Raw genomic sequence first — 25,468 nt, forward strand, 5'->3', positions numbered from 1 at the left:
AGGGAAGAGAAAGTATGTCTGACTTAACAAGTGGCTGTTACAGAAAGTGATTAAAAAGTTTGTGGAAAGTGAACCCTGAAAAAAAGTTTTGTGCATGGTTAGGACTAAGTTTAAAATAAATTTAATTAAGTTTACCTAAATGAGTTTAAAGTAAGATGGTGCAAAACTTGAATTCAGCCTTTCTCTCTGTTAAGAGGACATACTTTCTTCAGATGTTGGACTGCTTTTAATAATAGATTTAAGTTTCTTTACCTCTTAATTGATCTGTTCTATATTTACCTTTGAAATCTTTTGTTACCTTTGGCTAAGTAAATAACTATTATTTCACAGTGGCTTATAGAATTCTACCTCACAGAGTGTTATAAATCCTTTTGATATCAACAAAACTTCCTAAATAACTTGACTTCTAGCTAACTTTGGGATACTTCAGAGGGCCCCTGAGACATCCCAAAGAGCTATTAAGCTACCTGGGTTCACTGAACATGTTAAATTACATGAGAAGTACTGTTGAAGGGGTGATAAATCTTTTCAGGTTATACTGTATGGTTAATATTACTAATATAGATATCCTAAAATTATGTGAAATTCATATAGATCTTATATGCCCTGATAAAATATAGTCAATTATAATTCTAGTTATCATATTAAAGTGTTATGACCAGGTTTCTTCGTCAATTGCAACAGAATCAGATTTTAAACATTTCTTCTATGGTTTTACTCTCATGCTTTTAGAAGAATACTGCTAGTTCTTCAAAATTTATGGAAAAGACTTTCTAAGATTAAGCAGATAAACAAATTTTGTTATTAACAGTAAGCTGGTACCAGACTGGAATTTGGTCTTCTCTCTGTTTAGAGAACAAAGTTTTCTTAGAAAGCAGCTTTTGATAACAGATTATGAATTTCTTTGCCTTTAAGTGATTTATATTTGTTTTCAAAATCTTTTTGTTACTTTGGTAAAGTAAATAAACATATTTAAGATTATGGTACATGTAGACAAGGCTCATTCTGCTTCTACAAAAAAAAAAAAAAACCCTCACGGTTAGATTTTGCTATCTTGATGTCCTTAAAACATGGCAATAGTCTGCTCCTAAATCAGGAAACTAAAAATGGATAAACAACAGCTAAAAATCAAAGAGCCAGGGCTATGGGAAATCCAAGACAGCCGCTTGGCTTTTCCCAGTTCCCTGACAGACCTCATTTTTATTTGATGGGTTAAAGCTTTCTCTGTCTACAGTGTTAATTCCCTTACAATGAGTTCTCCAAAAAACAAGAAAAATTATGTTTCACTGAATATTAAGTTCCAGTTTTGTTAATCAAGGTCTGTGCTACTAAGACTCAACTTCTGAGATAGTTCCTTATTATGTTATATTGCTAAAAGGTTTAGTTAAAGACACTCTAAGATTGTTTCTAAAGCTTATATCAGTAACCAGTCTTTAGATAAAGGTCAGATGCTCCATGATGTACAACCAGGAGATTAACATTTGGCTATAATCATTTAACTGAGTCAGATGACCTAGGGTATATCAGGCTATACCCAATGAAAGTTCTTGACTTAAATTCTTGCTTGTGACCTTACTAATAACTGCTAGCTATATTATTTTCTATGTAGCTTGCTTCAGAAAATTATTTCTTACGTTACCAAATGTGTGACTGAGCCTGTGATAAAATGCTGATATGCAGTTCCATATGAGATCAATAATTGTAACAGTGTAACTCTAGATATGAGAAGAAACAACAAGAGGAAATATTTTCCTGGACCAAGAGGTTAGTAACAGAGGTATGGTCCAGAGACTTTTGCTATTTACAAGGCCTGGTCTAGTGACAACATGTTGAGTGGCCTGTCAATACAATCTTTGTTCAACCTGGGAATGAGCCTTCCCAGCACTGCAGGACACACTGACCATGAAATGCCCCCAAACCATGGTCAAATATGTGACCTTCAGATTGTCAGATGTTTTCAGGTAAAGATTTTTATGAGTACAAATTCTTGCATCTTCTCATACCGAGAGAAACACTAATTTCATGAATCAGTGTCTGGACCTGGTTCTCCTGGCTAGCCTCTCAGCAGCTTTCCTGCATCTGTTAATCTTTGGGCCATATATCTTTAACTTTCTTGTTAAGTTTGTTTCTCCAAGTAGTAGTACAATCAGAATATCCCCCGGCCAATACCCAGACAGTGCTAGAACAAGCTGCCTTATCATTCTATGGGCTCTCATCTCCCTCTGTAAGTGCACCCCAAGGTCCTCAGGCTATTCTCCTTTTGAGATCTTATATGGGAGACCACCCCAGGGGTAAAAAGCTCAAGGGAGACCCCCAGCAACTAGCTGAACTGAGATGTCCTGACACCTCCAGGCCCTGTAAAAGTCTTCTGCCATACCGCCCGAGAAACCTTAGAAAGGACACCCATTCCTTTGGGCAATTGGGTTCGTCCTATCATCTAGGAGATGAGGTATAAGTTAAAAATTAGGGGGAAAAAAAAAAAAAAAAAAACACTTCAGCCAGTTTGGACAGGTCCTCACGCGGTCATCCTGGCAACCCCTACTGCTGTTAAAGTTATAGGTGTCATCCCGTGGATCCACCACACCGGAGTCAAGAAGGCAGCTACTTCCTGTGATGAGGACACCTGGGAAGCAATTCAGGACCCCAAAAACCTCCTCAAGTTCCAGTTCCAAAGACAACGGCCCTCACCCACAAAGGACGCTGAGCCCTGCTCTGATCACTCCAGAAGCTGACAAGTCAATGCTCGGCAGAAGCTTGAGGATTCTTCAGGCTTGCGCCAGCCACACTCTGACAGTTGGCCAGTCAATGCACTGAAGAAATTTGAGGATCCAGCTAACAAAATATCAATGGATTTTCACTGTCAACCCTAGCCTCTGTCCCTAGTTGGTATTATCTCTGTGCTCTTCATTACAGGACCAACTAGACTCCCTGGCTGAGGTGGTTTTACAGAATAGGAGAGGGCTAGACCTACTGACCGGAGAAGGCAATGGCACCCCAGTCTAGCACTCTTGCCTGGAGAATCCCATGGACAGAGAAGCCTGGTGGGCTGCAGTCCATGGGGTTGCGAAGAGTCAGACACGACTGAGAGACTTCACTTTCACTTTTCACTTTCATGCATTGGAGAAGGAAATGGCAACCCACTCCACTGTTCTTGCCTGCAGAATCCCAGGGACGGGGGAGCCTGGTGGGCTGCCGTCTATGGGGTCGCAGAGAGTCGGACACGACTGAAGCGACTTAGCAGCAGCAGCAGCAGCAGACCTACTGACAGTTGAAAAGGGAGGACTCTTCCTCTTTTTGAATGAAGCATGTTGCTTTTATGTAAACCAATCAGAAATAATCTGGGACATGGCCCAACAGCTAAGGGAACAAATCATAAAGAGGAGAGAGAAGCCAGCTAATTCCTGGGGTGATTGGAGCAATGTCTGGAGCGGGGCATCGTGTCTTCTCGCTCTAGCAGGTCCTCTCTCCATTCTGCCTGCGGCGCTCTTGTTTGGCCCTTGTATTCTCAATGCTAGTGCCCAGTTCATAACCTCTCGAATTGAATCCATAAAGTTACAAATGGTAATAGCTCAGTACAGCCCCCTAAGCGACGGGAGCTCTGAATGTCCTACCGAAACACGAGATGATGCTTTCTGCAGTGAGTGATAGAAGCATCAAGACAGGGGAAGAAGAGGAAAAGTTAAAATTTTGTATGACTTCCTGCTCCTTCTGCCTCTGTAACTCAGCTTGCTCCTTGCAAAGTCTGGATCACCTTGATCTCAGAAAGTGGGGACTCACAATACTAAGAACTGAAGCTTATCTCACTCACCCTTGTCCTGTTCTTTGCAATCGCCCAGCCCCCCACAAGCCTGCAAATCAACTTAACCAGGCCTGTCCGTGTATAAAAATTCTGTAACCCCTTTGTTTGGGGCTCAGAGCCTGGAGTGTTAACTCCTCTGGGCCCACCGGCATAATAAACGTGAGTTCTCCACTCTCCGAGTATGGCGCTTGGTTTCTCGAGTACTGGTTTCTGCATCATGTGAGACATGACGATTATATTCAGTTGAAAAAAATAATAATAATAAGGAAAGGCTTTTGAGAGGGTGATGGACCTTGGCAAAACACCCATTTCCAAGAGCAATGATGGAGGCAGAATATCAATAGCATATAATATGAAAAGATTTGAATACAAGAAATTATATTTACAGAACAATCCAAAACAGTGGAAGTTAGAATATCTGTAAAGGTATAGTCAGATATTAGGTACAAAGATAGGGCCTTGTAGCAGAGGACTCACTGCCAGTCTGACTCGTTCAGGCCTAATTTGCTAGTCAGTGGAAATCTGGAGCTGGTCTAGTAGAATGATCAAGAGTTTATGGAAGCTGCATTTGCAAGACAATTCACCAGACAATTATAGGCTGATGAAATTAACAAGAAATTATTAGAAAGCTGTTTTGATAACCCAAGGAGAAAGCATGAAGAACCTGACATTGGGTAATGAATGTGCAAAAAGATACCAAGGTTGGTTTCAAGAGATGAGCAGTGGTAGAAACCTAATCTCCTGGTCTTTAAAATAAGCAGAGGTAATTAAATATTGCTCAAGGAGCACAGGAGGAAGACAGAAAAGAGAGATCCTACTTCTCATTTTCCACAGTAATATTCTTTAGCTGTCTTCCAATTGTCCTTTCATCTGGGACGCCTCCTCAGAGCAAGCAGCCACCCTCAGCACAATAGACACATTCTAAGGGCCCTTCAGTTCCCATAGATCAACACACTGAACAGTCACTCCTGTTTTTGCCTTGGGGTATGTCTCAGAGGGCTTCCCTGGTGGCTCAGACTGTAAAGAATCCTACTTGATTCCCCAGTCCCATTTTCTTTTGACTCTTTTGAATCTGCATATTTCATTAAATAAATTAGCATCTACTTACAAAGTTTTCTTCTCTCACAAGCCACACAAAATGGGTGTTGAGATTTGCTATGTTGTCATCTGCGTGAAAGAAAACAGAAAAAGATGAGTCTCTACTCATCTAAATTATTGCCCAAGTCTTTAAGAAAAAAGTTTCCATTTTCCTGTCTGCTAAAAATACAGTTATTTTGAAGACAACTCGTAAAAAACAAAATGACAATTTGACAAAAAAAAAATTTGTTGATTCCATGTCTATTAAGATTTTTGTAATAGGAACGGTATTTGTAAATGAAAGCAATCATGAAATTTTATGCTCCTTTTTCATATTAATATATAAAGTGAAATGGGCATCAAGACATAGGAAATAAGTGACTGTTCCATATGCGCATATACATTTATCCTAATGCTTCGCAGGAGTCTAAGTTGTAAAACACCTTTGTAAAACACCTTTAGGTACCTTTCTTCACAAAGATTCCTTCCAGGTTTTACTCAGAGAATAGAATATACCACAACTCTCCATTTCTCATTATTTATTCCTTCCAGACTCTGAAGCCTGTCTCTGGAGATCTCAACCACAGGAGCAATGAAAGCAATTAATATGCATCATACAGACTCAAGGATGTTTCATCTTCAGTGATGATCAGATTGGAGATAAAAACCACATGCATGTGCACACACTTATATATAGACTCACATGCAAACACACATACATGTAAACACATACACCCAAATATTCTAGGCTTGCACATTATTGCTCCCTCAAGAGTTGTGTCTCCTAACTTTATAAATTACTTCTTAGCTAACAAAGTGTTTTGACATGATATGTACTATTACCTTCAAGCTTTGTTAGACTAGAGTTTCCCATTCCTGTGGTCCAAATGCAGTTTAAAGATCTCATCCACTAAATCCAAAATGAGCCTGTTTGGTAGTTAAAATAGGAAAAAGGAGTCCAGAAGGGCGGTGGCTAAAAGATAAAGAAGGGAAAGACCCCCGAAAAAAGGGAGGTCCAAGGACCAGAGTGAGGACCTCAGGAAAAACAAACAGCACTCCTGGCTAGTTCAGTTTACATAGGGCAGGCCCAGTGGGAGGAGAAAAAACATATAAAAAGAGGAGCCAAGGGACTGAGGGTCTCTCTCTCTTCTCTTTGCATCTTTTGGGTCAGCATACACTCACGCCTTGAGGATGTATTTTCCTTTCTTTTCTAAATAAAACTGAGCTGTAACACTGATCTCTCCAAGAGCTGTGACACGGTCTGTCCAAGGACTGTAATGCTGGTCCATCGTTTCAAATTTTTGTTGTGATGAGACAGAACTGAGGAAATTACACACACACACACACACACACACATACACACACACACACACACACAAGCCTATTCCACAGAGCTATCTCTATTACTTACAAAACTCCTTATTTCCACATATAGATCAAACAAGATAGGTATTGGTCAACCAAGGAGTTGAGACATTAATTGTATGACTGCAACAAATCCATTTCCTCTTCTTCAACTCAACAGTTTTTTTCTAAGCCTTCCTTGCAGCATAGGTGTGCACATATGACTGAGTTCTACTTGTTACGATGTATTTAAAACTGACCTGCAATACTTCAGGCCTTACCCATGCACAGTCCTTGATGATCTCTGATGTAACTGAGCATGTTGACCCAAGAAGCTGAGTTTTGAAGATGACAAAGCCCAAGATGGAAAAACCTTGAATCATCACACGAAGAACAATCTCCTGTGGAGCAGGAATACCTGTTTGGGATTTAAATGAGTAGTAAATAAACATCTTTCAAGCAACCCACTACAAAAGAACTTTGTTTGGAGAACAAAAATGTGACTGACTAAATTAAATATTTATATTTAGATAAATACATAAAGAAAACAATCCATGGTTGACTCTGTGAAATGAAAATATTTCCTGCCATGTTAATAAACAAGAAATATCACAGCCATCAGCAATTTCTGGCCTCAAAATGTGAATCAGTTCAGTTCAGTCGCTCAGTCGTGTCTGACTCTTTGTGCCTCCATGGACTGCAGCACGCCAGGCCTCCCTGTGAATAAGGGCTCCCAAAACTGTAATCCAGCAAATGCTGCCACCCTTACAATGATTAATGATTGCTGAGGTGCGGTAGAGGGGCCTGGGGTGGGGGCGGAGGGGGGGGGGGGAGCAGGGGAAATGCAAGAAGCAAGGTGAACAAGGAAGCAGGATTGGCCCGGGATAGCTGAGGTGCATATGAAAGGAATGAATTCAGTGAGCCCAGAGGCTTGCATCTTCCCATACATGGAATACTTTCAAACTGCCTGGTCCCTTTGTTCCCCTCCTGCCTGTCTCCTGAGCTCTGAGCCCTAAACATTCCCACCAAATAAAATAACTCTCTACTTTCAGGCTGTGGCTATATTTTTTAAGTCGACAACTGTATCATAGTGTATATGTGTACAGAATAATTCCATTCAACTTTCTAATTTAAAATAACAGGGAGAGATTAAGGAAACTGTGTATGAAAGACAAATCCTGAAAAACAAAAATTTTGAGTCATAGAGTGAATATATTTTAAATTTTGGTCACATTTCCCTCCAAAAAGTTCCAGAACTTTCTTCATTAACGTTACCTTTCCCTTTGTTCTTAGCACCAAAGCTGTGTACTGTGCTGCTAGCCTATTTCTTCAAACCAGACTTTATAAATAAGTGTAGCAACACTATTTCATGCCTCCAGTGTGATGATATATGTCAGCATCAACTGAGAGAACATGAACATACCCTTAAGTCTATCTTTTCATCCAAGGTGACCCAATGGCTACCTTTCAAACATCCTAGATCCTCAAGAACACAGAGCTAGTGATCCCCCCAAATAAAGACCTGAGGAACTGTATTAACTATTCACAAGCCATTATAGAACCAAGGCAGTTCTCATGCTATTTCAATGTGCACACATGAGGGATATATGATCCTTCAGAACTCACTGGATCTGTTACTAACTTGACTCTGTAACACTCTGAGACATCAGCAGTACTTTTAAGGGGAACTGTGAAATTCTCAAAAGATTGAGATAATGAAATTAATTTGAATTCATCTTCTCCTTAAAGCTAACCTGATAGTTTATGACATACTTGGTGAGAGAAGGAGCTGTATTATGACATTAAACAGAACAATACCTAAACTTAACGATGCCAGATTTTCTAAAATGCAAATCTGGTCATCTCTTCCTTGCTTTCCATCCCTATATATTTCCTTCCCACCTATGGGATCAAGTTCAACATCTTTAGCATATCTAAGTTCCTGCATATTTAAGTTCATCTCCTTTCAGGATGCACTCACTGTGCATTCAGTCATATATTAGGAATGTTCTATATGCTCCTTTTACTGTTTATAACATCACCAACCACCATCATTCCCTCACTTCTATCTAGAAAGCTTCTACCTTGTCATTCAAAACTCAGCTGAAATATCAGCGTCTCTGTGAACACTTCTCTGGCACTTCCCACCTACACTCCCCAAACCTGTACTCTTAAGTCCAACACTGCTCTGTGCTCTGGCACCTTATGCATTCCTCTCTCTCAGCAATTTTTTTTTTTTTTTTTTTTTTTAATTGCTAACACATCTGTGGCCCTGTAAGTCAAGAGTTCCTCCAGAACAAGGATTCTATCATATTCACCTATGCATCATCAATGTCAAATGTACTACTTAGAACACAATTAAAAGTTTAAGAAGCCCTTGAAGGCCTCGTAGTTCTTTGTATAAAAAGGCGTATCCTCTGGTATATATACCACCATCAGCAAGGCTAAAGAAGGGGCTGCAAACTCTGCCATCTCCTAATAAGTTACCCTCTTCTCCCTCCCTACCAACCCCTTTCTACAACCATCACTGTGGGAAACATCAATACAATTTCACTGTGCTATTTTTCTCAAAGTGGCCCTGACCTGACTTCACAGGCAGCCCTCCTTGTCTCTTTTGCCACTTCAAGGTTTTTATCCCTCTCTCTTCTCTAAAAGTTATGTTTTGAATTTCAGTCTCCCTTCAGAGGAAGAGGACAAAGAGGAAGGGAGAGTAAAGAAAACACAGTAAGTCATTTATCTAAAGTTACTGATGAAACCTCCTAATCTCCTAATCTTAATTTACCACACTTCCACCCACTCTCATTACAAAGGAGGATGCAGGAAGCCAAGAGCTACACTGTCTATAATATGGTAACCACTAGCTACATGTGGATACTGAGCACCTGAAATGTGAACCCAAGCTGATACATGCTATTAGTGAATATAAAATTCACCCCAGTTTGCCGGATGAAATAAATGAATGCAAGATATCTGGTTAATAATTTTATATTGACTACATGTTGAAATGATATTTTTGTATATTGGGCTAATAGATTATTAAAATTAAATTTACTATTTCTTTTTAATGTGGTAAGTAGAAAAATGTACCTTATATATGTCGCTTGCATGTGTGGCCCACCTATTTCTATTGGACAGCTCTGCTTTAGCCTTACATGTCCTGAGAATACAGGCAGAGGAGGCGCTCTCTTCCCCCTTGAACTCGTGCGCATGGAAACTGTGGCTAACAGTGGGGGAGGCTGAAGCCAGTTGGCTCAGGTAGGAAGTATTTCTGAGATTCAGCACAGGCTCTACCTGTTATACCTGAAGAGTGGATAACACTGGGCAGCCTCAGAGAAAATTCCTTCAGGTGTCAAGAGTTTGCACATCTCAGGTGGACTTGATCTTACATACCTATCTCAGATCCAAACTTATTCCTTTCTTTAAAGTTATTCCTGGTCAAATAGTGCAGTTTCTAACAATTATGTGCACAAAGGGTGAAAGAAATTCCTGAGGTGGAAATCTACATTTGGAAGAAGGGAAAAGACTTCCTTGCTCTGTCCTCCAGAGGGCACTCCAAGATGCCCTTTTGTTTTGCTCTTTGATGACAAAAGGGCACCTTGGAGTGAAGGAGGAAACAGACAGAACAGGTTCCATCTTGAAAGCAGGACTCCATCTTGGGCCAGACTGTGGACTTTGAGCTATATGCCCAGTATCTATGAAAATGACATACCAACTGGAAAACCAGACCACCCCACCACCACCCCCTCAGATAGAAGAGCCCCAGGGCTCATACCGAGACTCTCCGTCACCTAAAAAAATACCCTAATTATCTGTATAACTGAATAGAATCATAAATTCTATTATGCTTATTGGGGTATGACCACAGGCCTATTGATAATTATACACTGCTAATTCCCTAGGCTTAAGGTATATGAATCACGGGTTAACTTTGATTGCATCTTTCTTTTCTTTGTTCAGACTAGTTTCAGAGAATTTGGGGAGGAGGGTTTGAGCACGTACACTTAGGGTATATAAGGTTTTCACAAAAACTGGTCGGGGTTCTTGGCTAAGAGGAGATTCTGCCTTGGGCCCACCAGTATAATAAACTGCACTCCACTACCTGCGTTGTCCTGAGTGAGTTTGTTTCCCAGAACGTGTGGCTACAACAGGAGGACAAAGCACAGTTGGAGTTGAAGAGCGGAGAAGCAGTCATGATTTCAAGGGAAATATCCTACCCTTTGGGCTTCCCAGGTGGCACTAATGATAAAGAACCCTCCTGCCAATGCAGGAAACATAAAAGAAATGGGTTCAATCCCTGGATCAGGAAGATCCCACGGAGGAGGGCATGGTAACCCACTCCAGTAGTCTTGCCTGGAGAATCCCATGGACAGAGGAGCCTGATGGGCTACAGTTCACGGGGTTGCAAACAGCCAGACACGACTGAAGCAACTTGGCATGCACACATGCATCCTACCCTTCGTAGGTTTTACTCCTGAGAAACAGGTGTAACAGCAACATCATGGAGGAAAATAAAATGCACACATAGACGAGGTTACAGCTGCAGAGACTGCCAGAAGAAGAGTACAGTGGAAATGTAAATCAATAATAAAATACAGAAAAATTAACACTGGTAGTATGCCTTGCATTTTTAGTTATTTTTTACTATGGTAAAATACACATAATGTGACATTAAAATTAATTTTTTAAGAGTACAGTTCTGTGGCATTAAATACATTCACATTGTTGAGCAACAATGACCACCATTCAATCTATAACATTTTTTCTTCCAAAACTGAAGCTCTATATTCATTAAACAATAATTCCCCAATTCCCTATCCCAAGCTGGAGGTGACTACTGTCCTACTCTCTGTCTCTATTAATTTGACTACTCCAGGAAACTTATACAAATGGAATCATAGAGTATTTGTCATTTTGTGACTGGTCCATCCATGTTTCAGCATGTTTCAGAATTTCCTCACTTTATTAGGTTGAATAAATATCACACTGTATGTATATCACATTTTTTTCACTCATTCATCCATCGATGAACATTTGAGTTGCTTTCATCTTTTAATCATACTTTAGTATGATCAAACACTTTACAAATATTTTTAAATGATCTCTCATTTGATCCATATGGGCACTTAGTTTCTTTGGTCATGTCCAATTCTGTGCAACTCTATGCACTGCAGCCTGCTAGGCTCCCCTCTCCATGGGATTCTCCAGGCAAGTATACTGGAGTGAGTTGTCATTTCCTTCCCTAGGGGATCTTCCCAACCCAGGGATTGAACCTTTGTCTCTTACATATCTTGCATTGGCAGGCAGGTTCTTTACCACTAGTGCTACCTGGGAAGCCATTGATCCACATAAAACCCCCAAAAAATATTCTTTTAAAAATTTGGAGTGAAAGTTCCTTGCTGAGGCAGAACCAGAAGACAGTCCTCATCAATTTTGTCCAACAGATAATTACTGTGACTTTCATAAGACAGGGAAATATAGGGGAGTATAGCCAAAAAATTATCCTCTTGATTTGCACTTATTCAGACCTCTTCTGAAGTTCAAAGCTTGTAATAAATAGGCAATTTTTCTTTATATAAAATTATGATTTAAAAGATAAGAACCATAAAATTCATAGAGGAAAACACAGAACACTCTTATCACAAATCATAGACGCAGCTTTTGGGGATCTGTGTCTTACAGCAAAGGAAACAAAAGCAAAAATAAATAAATAGCAGCTAATTAAACATAAAACTTTTGTATAGCAAAGGAAACCATCGAAAAAGATAAACACAACCTACTGAATGGGAGAAAATATTTGCAAATGATATGACCAACAAAGCAATTAAAACCCAAAATATATAAACAGCTCGTACAACTCAATCTCAAAAAATTTCAACCTGATTAAAAATGGACAGAAGACCTGAATAGATGTTTTTCCAAGATGATATATAGGTGGCCAATAGACAGATGAAAAGATACTCAACACCACTAATCATCAGATAGAGGCAAATCAAAAACAAAATGAGACATCTTTTCACACCTGACAAAATGGCCATCATCAAAAAGTCTACAAACAACAAATATTGGTGAACATACAGACAAAAAGAACCTTTGTGCACTGTTGGTGGGAGTGTAAATTGGCGCGACCACTTTGGAAAACACTATGAACTAAAAGTAGAACTACCATATCATCCAGCAATTCCATTGTTGGGTATATATTTGATGAAAAAGAAAATGCTAATTAGAAAAGATACATGCAACCCAATGTTCATAACAGCATTTTTTAATAGCCAAGAGGTGGAAGCAAATTTAGTGTCTATTAACAGATGAATGGATAAAGAAGAAGATGAGTATTCCATTATATGTATACATATACATAGAATGTGTGCATGCTGCATCTTCAGTCCATCATGTCTTACTCTTTGCAACCCTATGGACTGTAGCCCACCAAACTCTTCTGTCCGTGGGATTCTCCAGGCAAGAATATTGGAATGGGTTGTCATTTCCTCCTGCAGGGGATTATCCCAAACCAGGTACTCAGCCTGCATCTACCACATCTCCTGCATTGCCAGGAAGATCCTTTAGCACGGAGCCACCTGGGATTCCCTAATGAAATATTCAGTTCAGTTCAGTTCAGTTCAGTCACTCAGTCGTGTCCGACTCTTTGGGACCCCATGAATCGAGGCACGCCAGGCCTCCCTGTACAACACCAACTCCCGGAGTTTACTCAAACTCATGTCCATCGAGTCGGTGATGCCATCCAGCCATCTCATCCTCTGTCATCCCCTTCTCCTCCTGCCCCCAATACCTCCCAGCATCAGGGTCTTTTCCAATGAGTCGACTCTTCGCATGAGGTGGCCAAAGTATTGGAGTTTCAGCTTCAGCATCAGTCCTTCCATTGAGCACCCAGGACTGATCTCCTTTAGGATGGACTGGTTGGATCTTGTAGTCCAAGGGACTCTCAAGAGTCTTCTCCAACACCACAGTTCAAAAGCATCAATTCTTTGGCGCTCAGCTTTCTTTATAGTCCAACTCTCACATCCATACACAACCACTAGAAAAACCATAGCCTTGACTAGATGGATCTTTGTTGGCAAAGTAATGTCTCTGCTTTTTAATATGCTATCTAGGTTGGCCATAACTTTCCTTCCAAGGAGTAAGCATCTTTTAATTTCATGGCTGCAATCACCATCTGCAGTGATTTTGGAGTCCAGAAAAATAAAGTTTGACACTGTTTCCACTGTTTCCCCATCTATTTGCCATGAAGTGATGGGACCGGATGCCATGATCTTCGTTTTCTGAATGTTGAGCTTTAAGCCAACTTTTTCACTCTCCTCTTTCACTTTCATCAAGAGGCTTTTTAGTTCCTCTTCACTTTCTGCCATAAGGGTGGTGTCATCTGCATATCTGAGGTTATTGCTATTTCTCCCGGCAATCTTGATTCCAGCTTGTGCTTCTTCCAGCCCAGTGTTCCTCATGATGTACTCTGCATATAAGTTAAATTAGCAGGGTGACAATATACAGCCTTGACGTACTCCTTTTCCTATTTGGATCCAGTCTGTTGTTCCATGTCCAGTTCTAACTGTTGCTTCCTGACCTGCATATAGGTTTCTCAAGAGGCAGGTCAGGTGGTCTGGTATTCCCATTTCTTGTAGAATTTTCCATAGTTTGTAGTGATACACACAGTCAAAGGCTTTGGCATAGTCAATAAAGCAGAAGTAGATGTATTTCTAAAATTCTCTTGCTTTTTCGATGATCTAGCAGTTGTTGGCAATTTGATCTCTGCTTCCTCTGCCTTTTCTAAATCCAGCTTAAACATCTGGAAGTTCACGGTTCATGTATTGCTGAAGCCTGGCTTGGAGAGTTTTGAGCATTTCTTTACTGGTGTGTGAGGTGAGTGCAATTGTGTGGTAGTTTGAGCATTCTTTGGCATTGCCTTTCTTTGGGACTGGAATGAAAACACCTTTTCCAGTCCTGTGGCCTCTGCTGAGTTTTCCAAATTTGCTTGCATATTGAGTGCACCTTCACAGCATCATCTTTCAGGATTTGAAATAGCTCAACTGGAATTCCATGACCTCCACTAGCTTTGTTCATAGTGATGCTTTCTAAGGCCCACTTGACTTCACATTCCAGGATGTCTGGCTCTAGGTGAGTGATCACACCATCATGATTATCTGGGTCATGAAGATCTTTTTTGTACAGTTCTTCTGTGTATTCTTGCCACCTATTCTTAATATCTTCTGCTTCTGTTAGGTCCATACCATTTCTGTCCTTTATTGAGCCCCTCTTTGCATGAAATATTCCCTTGATATCTCTAGTTTTCTTGAAGAGATCTCTAGCCTTTCCCATTCTGTTGTTTTCCTCTATTTCTTTGCATTGATCATTGAGGAAGGCTTTCTTATCTCTCCTTGATATTCTTTGGAACTCTGCATTCAAATGGGAATGTCTTTCCTTTTCTCCTTTGCTTTTCACTTCTCTTATTTTCACAGCTATTTGTAAGGCCTTCTCAGACAGCCATTTTGCTTTTTTGCATTTCTTTTCCATGGGGATGGTCTTGATCCCTGTCTCCTGTACAATGTCACGAACATCTGTCCGTAGTTCACCAGGCTCTCTGTCTATCAGATCTAGTCCCTTAAATCTATTTCTCACTTCCACTGTATAATCATAAGGGATTTGATTTAGGTCATACCTGAATCGTCTAGTGGTTTACTAGATCTAAAATAAATATTTCCAGAGGAAATATTGATTCTTTACAACAGTCCTCAAAAGGAACTTTAGCTCACCAAAGTGTCTCCCATTCAGGAGTTATTTCTAAAGTTTACACATAATTTTCTTCAGAGCAACCTTCATCTCCTTATTCCTGAGGCTGTAGATCAGAGGATTTAAAAGTGGAGTCGCAATTGAGTACAACATGGTCAAGAACTTTTGCCTCCCAGGCTGACTGGCTACCCCTGGGCTTACATACATCACTGTGACTGAGCCATAAAATAAAAACACAACTATCAGGTGGGAGGTACATGTGGAAAAGGCTTTTCTCCTACTTGAACCTTTGGGAACCTGAACCACAGCTCGAAGTACCAGAGTGTAGGACACAAGAATGTAGAACAAAGTGATGAATGTTATCACAGCACTGAAAGTGCTACATGTCAGAGCTGTCTTGGGGACAGGGACACAAGATATGGCCAGCATTGCCCCAAGATCACAGAGGTAGTGATCAATGATATTTGAACCACAAAATGGAACTTGGGAGATAAGAGCAGCAGGTGTAACTAACCATAAGAATCCAGCCACCCAGGAAGCAGACACAAGGGTTCCACAGACTTTCCTGGTCATTATGGTTGGGTAGTGCAATGGACGGCAGATGGCAACATATCTGTCAAATGCCATGAGGGCCAGGAAGAAGAGTTCTGTGGCACAAAGAGAAAGGAAGATGTAGAACTGTAGGATACAGCCATGATAGGAGATGGTCTTGGTCTTGGATAGCAAGTTGAACAACATGCTGGGCACATTGGAATTGATGTAGCAGATCTCCAGGAATGAGAAGTTGGCCAATAAAATATACATGGGAGTGTGGAGTTGCTGGTCCCACCACACAGCACAGATAATAGCACTGTTGCCCAACAAGGTCAAGATGTAGATGATGGAGAATAAAACGAAAAGGAGAATCTCTATTTCTTGGCTACACAGGAAACCCAGCAGGATGAATTCATGAAAGGAAGCAGTGACATTCTTGTTATGCAAAACATGCATTTTCTTCTAAACTATAATGTGCACAGACATAATCAGAAGTGCATATTAAGAGTTTATTTTATTCAGTTTTTCTTGCCTCAATTTCTCATTGGAAGTAAGTGGCATTATAAGTAGAGGATAAACTGGAATATCAGTATTTAGTCAATATGAAGAATTTTTCTCAAAATAGCATTGACATAAGGATAACACCATTGATAATATTACTTTAAATAGTTCTTCTAGAACATTTTCTTCCAATTTTAGCCTGTAAGAAAAGTAGAGATAGAAATGAATCATTAAACACCTTAACTAGCCACCTTTGTTTAACTCAAGTAGCACTAATAAACTTCAGAAATGTAGTCACACAATTAAACTGGGCTTGAATTATCTCATTGCCTACTCTATCATTTTGATCATCTTCGCAAGCTCTCCATGAGCTCTCCTCCCTATTTAACTACATAACTATAGACTCTTGGTAGATCATGATAATAATGCATACCTCTAAATAAATACACTAATTTATTTATGTTTCCTTTTTTAAAAAATTTATATTCCCAGTTGATTCTGATGTGAAAAATACACCTTGCTTTAAGAATTACTGTTATATGGATATGGACTTCCATGATAGCTCAGTTGGTAAAGAATCTGCCTGTAATGCAGGAGACCCTGGTTCAATTCCTGGGTCAGGAAAATACTCTGGAGAAGGTTTAGGCTATCCACTAAACCTAGTATTCTCCAGTACTCTGCCCTGGAGAATTCCATGGACTACAGTCCATGGGGTCACAAAGAGTTGTACATGACTGAACAACTTTCACTTTCACTTATATGGGTATAATAGCCAGAGAAGTTTGAACCTAGAGGTTTTCCAGAAGCTATGAATTGACAACAAAGAAAGCAAAATATGGAGGTTACACTACTGAGTTAGAGGCTGTGCTGTGCTTAATCGCTCAGTTATGTCCAACTCTTTGCAACCCCATGAACTGCAGCCTGACAGGCTCCTCTGCCCTTAGGGATTCTCCAGGCAAGACCACTGGAGTGGATTACCATGCCCTCCTTCATGGGATCTTCCCAACCCAGGGATCGAACCCAGGTCTCCTGCACTGCAGACAGTTTCTTTACCGACTGAGCCACCAGGGAAGCACAAGGATATAAAGTGAAAGAGAGCTCATAAACAACTGGAGGCTAATTCAGCAATCCTCAGTCTAAATTAAGGAATAGAGCATGTGTTTTAAAATATTTAAATTGTTTTAATTTAATTCCGATTATCCTCTTCATTCACATTTGCTATACCCTTTCAGTCCTATTTGCAAAATTTGCTAGTTTACTATTTTTAAAAATTGTATCATATACTTTAGCTTTTAGTTAGAATAGATGTTCAATCCATTTATTTTTCTTTCCTTATTAATTTATAGTGAAGTGAAGTGAAGTGAAGTGAAGTCGCTCAGTCGTGTCCAACTCTTTGCGACCCCATGGACTGTAGCGTGCCAGGATCCTCATCAATTTTCATTTTAAATATATAGGATTTAGTTTAAAAAATAAATAAATAAAGGAAGGGCTCGACATTTTAATGCTTCCGAAATGCAAAGTCAAAGTGTCTGTTTAAGAATGCAATGTAAGTTTTATCACAATTTAATTTTTAAAAAAAGAATAAAGAGTCAGAATTCAAGAGGGCTATAATGAAGTCCTGGATCTTTTAAAAACAGTATTTATAACCTGGGACAAGTGACTCTCTCTTTCTGTCTCTCTGCTTCAATTTCTGCATCTGCAAAATCAGAGTAACATCTAGGTTGCTTCCATGTCCTATTGTAAATAGTGCTGCAATGAAAAATGAACCACTTTTTCAATTGTGGTTTCCTCAGAGTATATGCTCAGTTGTGGGATTGTTGGGTCTTATGGTAGTTTTATTCCTAGTTATTTAAAGAATCTCCATACTGTTCTCCATGTATCAATTTACATTCCCATTAACAATGCAAGAGAGTTCCCTTTTCTCCACACTCTCCAGGATTTATTGTTTGTAGATTTTTTGATGATGGCCAATCTGACTGCTGTGAGGTGATACCTCATTGTAGTTTTCATGTGCATTTCTCTAATAATAAGTGACCTTGAACATCTTTTCATATGTTTATTATCCATCTGTATATCTTCTTTGGAGAAATGTCTGCTTAGGTCTTCTGCTCACTTTTTGATTGGGTTGTTTTTCTGGTATTGAACTGCATGAGCTGCTTTGTATATTTTGGAGATTAATCCTATGTATACAATGGACTATTACTCAGCCATAAACTGCATTTGAGTCAATTCTAATGAAGTGGATGAACCTAGACCCTATTATACAGAGTGAAGTAAATCATAAAGCAAATATTGTATATTAATGGATGTATATGGAATTAGAAAGATGGTACTGATGAACCTATTTTCAGGGCAGCAATGGAGACACAGATATAGAGATCAGACTTGTGAACACAATGGGTGAAGGAGATAGTAGGACAAATTGAGAGAGTGGCACTGAAACACGTATATTACCATATGTAAAATAGATAGCCAGTGGGAATTTGTATGACACAGGGAGCTCAAACCTGGTGCTCTGTGACAACCTAGAGGGGGAGGGATGGGGTGGGAGGTGGGAGGAAAATTCAGGAGGGAGGGGACATATGTCCCCTATGGCTGATTCATGTTGATATATGGCAGAAACTAGCACAATATTGAAAAGCAATTATCCTCCAATTAAAAATAAATAAATTTTTAAAAATCAGAGTAACAATATCTACCATGGAAATTAATGAAACATTAAATGTAACACATTCTTAAAGCACATAGCCTAGAATAAAGTAAATGTTTAGTGTGAACTCCACTTATTGCCCCAGTTACCATAAGCAAAACATGAGCCAATTGATCTGATTCTTCCTTTAAAAGTATCTGTTTGAACCTAAAATATAGCTTCCATACACATTCTTATCTATTGAGTATTATCTTGATCTTATCATATCTTATCTCTTATCTCTTGAGATTGAGTATTCAATCTCATGAATGATATGAGTTCAATGCACTTCTATGGTGTTAACTTATAATGGAAAAAAAGTCTTAAAATCACATCATGCATAACTCAGAATGAATCTCTCAATAAAAATATACTAAAATTCCCAAATAGCCCATGAAACTTGATCACTGAAGTAATCACTTTAATAATTCCTTACCTTTTGAATTAAACCCCTTTTGATAATTATCTATACAATCCTCCTATTTCTCTGATCCACAACTTATTGGTCACTATTCTTTTAGTACCTTTCACGTAGCAGTTCAGCTACAGATTTCTTAAATAGACATTTATGGGTTGCTTGAAAAAAAAACACTATGAGGAAAATTTTCATTTTAGTAAAAGTTTACAAGTCCAGGCACAGCTTTATCCTCTACTTCCTTGCATATGTTAAAGCTAGGAGAGTAGAACTGGAGTTGTATCCCTTTAGTCTGGATTGATAAAGCTCTTTTTCACCCAGAGAGTAGCTTCAAGTAATTCAGGTTTTAAAAATATTTGATAGTTTCCCATGTCATAGAGAAGTAAATGGAAGAGACAAGACTTGAACCCTGGTTTGCATAATTCCAAAGTCCATAATCAATCTAACCAAAATTGATTGCTAGCTAAAGAAGTACAGAATATACAGGAGGTCTGTTCCCTCCTCTGCCTGCTATAGGATACTTCCTTCATTCCCTCTTGTCTTCGCTCCCTTTCCCAATCTAGAATGAATAAGATCTAGTAACATGGACCACCCTCCTCTCCTCCAACCCCAACCTTTTCATCTTTTTCAGCATTCACTTGATGAGCACTTTTAATAAGGGTGACAATAGACAGGACATGGCACTACAATAATACAACATTGATCACTGAGGTGATTGTGGCCCGGATATGACTACAAGTAAAAACAGCAAGGTGATTTGGAAAGGGTGGGAAGCACTTGGAATGATGGAATGAATTTGGAGGGGATCTATGATATAGAAAGTAATCATGTGGAAACTCAACTACCAGGAGAAGAATTGTACAACCAGGGGAGATATTAAATTATGAGACCTTTCAAGGATGGCTGAGTTATTCATAATGCAAATGACTAAAACTGGTTTAGGAATTTTTAAGACAATAAAACCTGAAGTCTGAGACATTTGAAAATTTTTTCCATAATGGATTTCCCTGTATGTTAGGATTATTTCAAAGAGTAATGTTAATTTTCATGGTAATTTTATCAAAGAAAAAACCCTAGGGCCTTGCCCCATCTGGCCACCTTGCACAGATAAAATACCATGCACTGAAATTCTCAATTAACTCACCCCCTCAAGACATCTATTCATTCATTTAATACATAAATAATATCTGTCTATTGTGTGGAAGACAGAATAAAAGGAGGGAATCATTCACACTCACTCTGATGAGGTACGTCCAACCCCCACTAGAATTCAAGGTCCTGTCTGCAGAAGAAAGCATACATTTCTAGCATTCAATCACTTCTGGCTCTGACAGGATTATTATTTAAGGAAAATACATCTCGTTTGTCTCCCCTCCCCTTAATGTGTTTGCTTTCTCCTGAGGACCCACACAAAGAAACACTGGGAGATGTCCTGATTGCCCTCTAGGGTACACAATTTTTTTTTAATGAGTCTTGAAAAGGAAGCAATTTGGATGCACAATCTCTGACTTCCTGGAAGTATATTCCTGTGACATCTCAGACTTGTTGAGGAATATTCTGATCCTAAAAAGCTTCATTTTATCCATAGTAAGGTTTTTCTGAGAACAACTGCTCTAGATGAGAATGGATACAGTTTGATCAGACCAATTTCCCTGTGAGCATCACAAACTTAAAAGTAACTTGCATTTTAACTGTTATCACAACAGATGAAAGGTTGTTGCTGAATCACGCAAAGACACCAGGGTTCTTGGCCTCCGGAGGAGAAGAATTCAATCCGGGGCCAGAGACAAGGCTTGATCGCTCAGAGCTTTTGTGTAATAAAGTTTTATTAAAGTATAAAGGAGATAGAGAAAGCTTCTGACATAGGCATCAAAAGGGGGTAGAAAGAGTACCCACTTGCTAGTGTTAGCAATGGAGTTATATACTCTCCAATGAATCCAAAGAATGTCTGGAGGTTGTAAAAACCTCACCAGACCTACTTCCATAATTTACATTTTAAGATAACAGGATTAGCCAGAAGGTTTAATCCAGAGACTGTCCTCGGGTAGGATACATTATTGTTATATAATCCTAAGGAACGTAGAGGGAGAAAAAAATTTGTCATTTCTTCCTCCTTGAGAATTCCAGACCCCTGTCTCCCTGGGGAACCCCAGACTTCTTATCAACCTGCCTAGGAAATGACTCTCTCACAGATAAATTATAAATACATGAACAATGGAAAGGGATCACATATTCCATAACCAGCACCTCTTCTTCTTTCTTCTTTTTTCTGATTTTTTGGTGACTGGCATCTGGTTGTTGATTTTTAGGGTAAAAAAAATATCATGGTACCACAGCTGTTCAATTATATTTGGCTTCATAATAAAGACTGATGTGTCGATACAAGATAATGATGAAAGAAATTGAAGAAGGCACAAGTAAATGGAAAAATACTCCATGGGTCCATGTTCATGGATCAGAAGAAGTAATATTGTTAAAATGTTCATACTCACCAAAGCAATCTATTCAACCAAGGCATGTGTGCTCAGTCATGTCTGACTCTTTGCAATCCCATGGACCATAGGCTCCTCTGTCCATGGAATCATCCAGACAAGAATGCTGGAATGGGTTGCCATTTCCTTCTCCAGGGGATCTTCCTGACACAGAGATCAAACCTGCACCTTCTCCTTCCTCTGTTTTGGCAGGTAGGTTCTTTACCACTGAGCCACTTGGGAGGCCAGTTTGCAGACTCAATGAAATCTCTCAAAATTCCAATGGTACTTTTCACAGAAACAGAAAAATCAATCCTAAAACGTGTATGGAACTACAGAAGACACCAAAGCAATCTTAAGAAGGAAGAACACAGCTGGAGGCATCAAACTTCCTGATTTGAAACTATATTGCAATAGTATTGCAATTATATATTTTATACATATATATATATACTATATTGCAATTATATATAGTAATCAAAATAGTATAATATTGGCATTAAAAACAAACACATAGACCAATGGAAGAGCATGAGGAGTCCAGAAATAAATCCATACATATACAATTAACTAATATTTGACAAGGGAGTCAAGAATACTCTCTGGAAAAAAGGCATTCTCTTCAATAAAAATCTTGAGAAAACTGGATAGTCACATATAAAAGAATGAAACTAGACCCCTATCCTACACTACTCACAAAGATTAACTAAACATGGATTGACAATCTAAACAAAAGTCCTGAAACCATAAAATCCCTGCTGCTGCTGCTAAGTCACTTCAGTCATGTCCAACTCTGTGCGACCCCATCCCTGGGATTCTCCAGGCAAGAACACTGGAGTGGGTTGCCATTTCCTTCTCCAATTTATAAAAGTGAAAAGTGAAAGTGAAGTCGCTCACCCCTAGAAGAAAACAAAAGCTTCTTGACGTGGATCTTGGCAATGACTTTTCAGCTATGACACCTAAAGTATAAGCAACAAAATGAAGGATAAACATGAGGCATGGTATCAAACTTAAAAGTTTCTGCACAACAAAAGAAGCAATCAACAAAATGAAAAGACAACCTACGGAATGGGAAAAAATATTTGCAAACCATGTATCTGATACTGAGTGAAGTGAGTGAAAGTCACTCAGTCGTGTCCAACTCCTTGCGACCCCATGGACTATACAGCCCATGGAATTCTCCAGGCCAGGATACTGGAGTGGGTAGCCTTTCCCTTCTCCAGTGGATCTTGCTGACCCAGGAATTGAACTGGGGTCTCCATAAGGGGTTAATATCCAAAATGTATAAAGAACTCATGAACTCAAGAGTAAAAAACAAATAATCCAAGTAAAAACTGGACAAAGAACCTGAATAGGCATTTTCCCAAAGATTTATGAATGGCCAACAGGTACATGAAAAGATACTCAAAATCACTAATCATCGAGAAATAGAAATCAAAACCACAATGAGATATCACCTCACACCTGTTAGAATGGCTAGCATCAAAAAAGACAAGAGATAACAATTGTTTATCAAGGATGTAGAAAAAGGGACCTTTGTCCACTCTTGGTAAGATTGTAAATTGGTATAGCCATTATCGAAAACAGTATGGAGGTTATTCAAAAAGTTAAAAATAGAACTACCATTTAATCTAGCATGTCTATTTCTCAGAATATATCTGAAGGATATATATATATATAGTATTTTTGATGTTGTAATTTTCTTTCAAGTAGTCTACTCTAGGGAAATGTTCTAAAATTAAACAAAAATTTAAGCCCAGTGATTTCTTTTTTTCTTTCTTTCTTTATTTATTTTTTCAGCGGGTTTTGTCATACATTGATATGAATCAGCCATAGATTTACACGTATTCCCCATCCCGATCCCCCCTCCCACCTCCCTCTCCACCCGATTCCTCTGGGTCTTCCCAGTGCACCAGGCCCGAGCACTTGTCTCATGCATCCCACCTCGGCTGGTGATCTATTTCACCATAGATAATATACATGCTGTTCTTTCGAAACATCCCACCCTCGCCTTCTGCCACAGAGTTCAAAAGTCTGTTCTGTACTTCTGTGTCTCTTTTTCTGTTTTGCATACAGGGTTGTCGTTACCATCTTTCTAAATTCCATATATATGTGTTAGTATGCTGTAATGTTCTTTATCTTTCTGGCTTACTTCACTCTGTATAATGAAGCCCAGTGATTTTTATTGCATTATTTTAAGATCAGAAAATTTTAAATAGCCTAAAAACCCAAGGGAAATTATATTAAAACAACACTCACTATTATGCAACTTTAATAGTATTTAAGAGAGTTTTAGTTACATGGAAAAATGCAGGGTATAAATGTAAGCAGAATACTAAGTTGTATATGCTATATGACTTCATATGTATAAATTTTTACAACAAAAAAGACCAAAGGGAATATGCCAAGTTTTTACTTGAATTATGTGTGCTTGAAAAAATTGTGAGTAATTTTTTAGCTCGCTTAATTTTTCTGACACTTCCAAATTTTTGTTTAAACACAAGTTACCTTGATAATCAGAATTTTTAAAAATTGCAACAGTGATACCCAGCACACAGGGTGTTGTAAGGATTAAATAAAATGAGTTAAATATAAGAATTTGTCACAGTATCTAACACAAGATATCAATAGCAATTGTTTTCCATCTTTGATGGGTAAAGATGGAAAGTAAATAGTTTACTATTTAAGAACTCAGGCTTCACTCTCAGAGAGAACTGAATTCAGATATTGTTATTCCCAGTTATTAAATGTTACAAATTATTTAATTAATGTAAGCTTCAATAGCTTCCCCATAAGTGAAAATAATAGTATATCTAACATATCAGATTGGTAAGGGATTAAATGAAATTACTCATAAATTTACTCATCTTACTGCCTGATATGTAGCAAGTTTTCAATAAATACCAACTGCTATATTTTTATGCCAAAGTACAAGGGTAGCTACAGGCATGGATAGGCTTTTGAACCCATGTAATGAATTAAAAAATAAGTTTAAAAAAATAATTGTCCCTTAATCAGAGAAAGAGGCTCAAAATTATATGGCAAATGCATAGCATCAACTGATAGAGTGGAATCATTTGTCCATGATGAGAAAAGGATTATCAGATGTTTGAAATAACCTTAACAAAAGATGAGTCCCTGGGGTAATGACCATCCAGCTGAGGGAATCTCAGCAAAGAGTCCCTTTAGGGAAACTGGCTTTGGCCCAGCAACAGTTTCACTGGGGACAAGTGGAGAATTCAAGCTTTCATTCTTATTACTACTGGATGGGGAGCAGGGGAATCACATCTTTTCAACTTCCAAAAAACAGAAAAATATTTCCCCAAATGCTCTGGAAATGAAAGCACAAGGGAGAGAACTCTGAGATCCAAGGGACATGAAGAGCAGAGGAAAGGCTTATCTGCAGACACTGTTTCCTATTCCAGTAAGTGCCTGAATCAACTCCTTCAACAAAGGGCATATGCCCTTATTTCATGAACACAGGACAGAGAAAAATATATGTTATATTTTGATGGTGGAAATGTGAGTTCGAGAAAGTATCTTTCTACCTGTCTAGCTGAAAGAGAAACCATTACATTCAAATTTTATCAACTGTAAAGGCGAAAGAAAAGAAAAATAAGTATATTGCCTTTATTTAATCCTGTCTAACGCAATTCATGGGGTCGCAAAGAGTCGGACACAACTGAGTGACTGAACTGAACTGAACTGAACTGAACTGAATATCATCATGATTTTTTTGACTTTTATTCTAAACTACAATATTCTCCTTAAAATTTACTGAAGAAAATTAAAACCCAAAATGGAAAATGGTATCATTTTCCTGTTTTTTTTCTTTCTCAAGGAAGAAAAGTATTAATTGATTGAAAATAAGGTATGCTTCCTTCCAATGGGAAAGGATT

General features: G+C 38.8%; 1 protein-coding gene across 1 annotated transcript; it reads right to left on the bottom strand.

Annotated features, from left to right (window-relative positions):
* Positions 1-15,010: 15,010 nt before the first annotated feature.
* On the bottom strand, positions 15,011-15,949 carry LOC133067308 (olfactory receptor 11G2-like). The gene has a single exon (XM_061158459.1). The coding sequence runs from the start codon at positions 15,947-15,949 to the stop codon at positions 15,011-15,013; it is 939 nt and encodes a 312-aa protein (XP_061014442.1).
* Positions 15,950-25,468: the final 9,519 nt, after the last annotated feature.

Source organism: Dama dama, chromosome 12, assembly GCF_033118175.1.
Source record: "Dama dama isolate Ldn47 chromosome 12, ASM3311817v1, whole genome shotgun sequence".
NCBI classification, from domain to species: domain Eukaryota; kingdom Metazoa; phylum Chordata; class Mammalia; order Artiodactyla; family Cervidae; genus Dama; species Dama dama.

Bases quoted from the DNA above. Each gene is read 5' to 3' on its own strand.
- LOC133067308 (XM_061158459.1), bottom strand. From the start codon at position 15,949: ATGCATGTTTTGCATAACAAGAATGTCACTGCTTCCTTTCATGAATTC.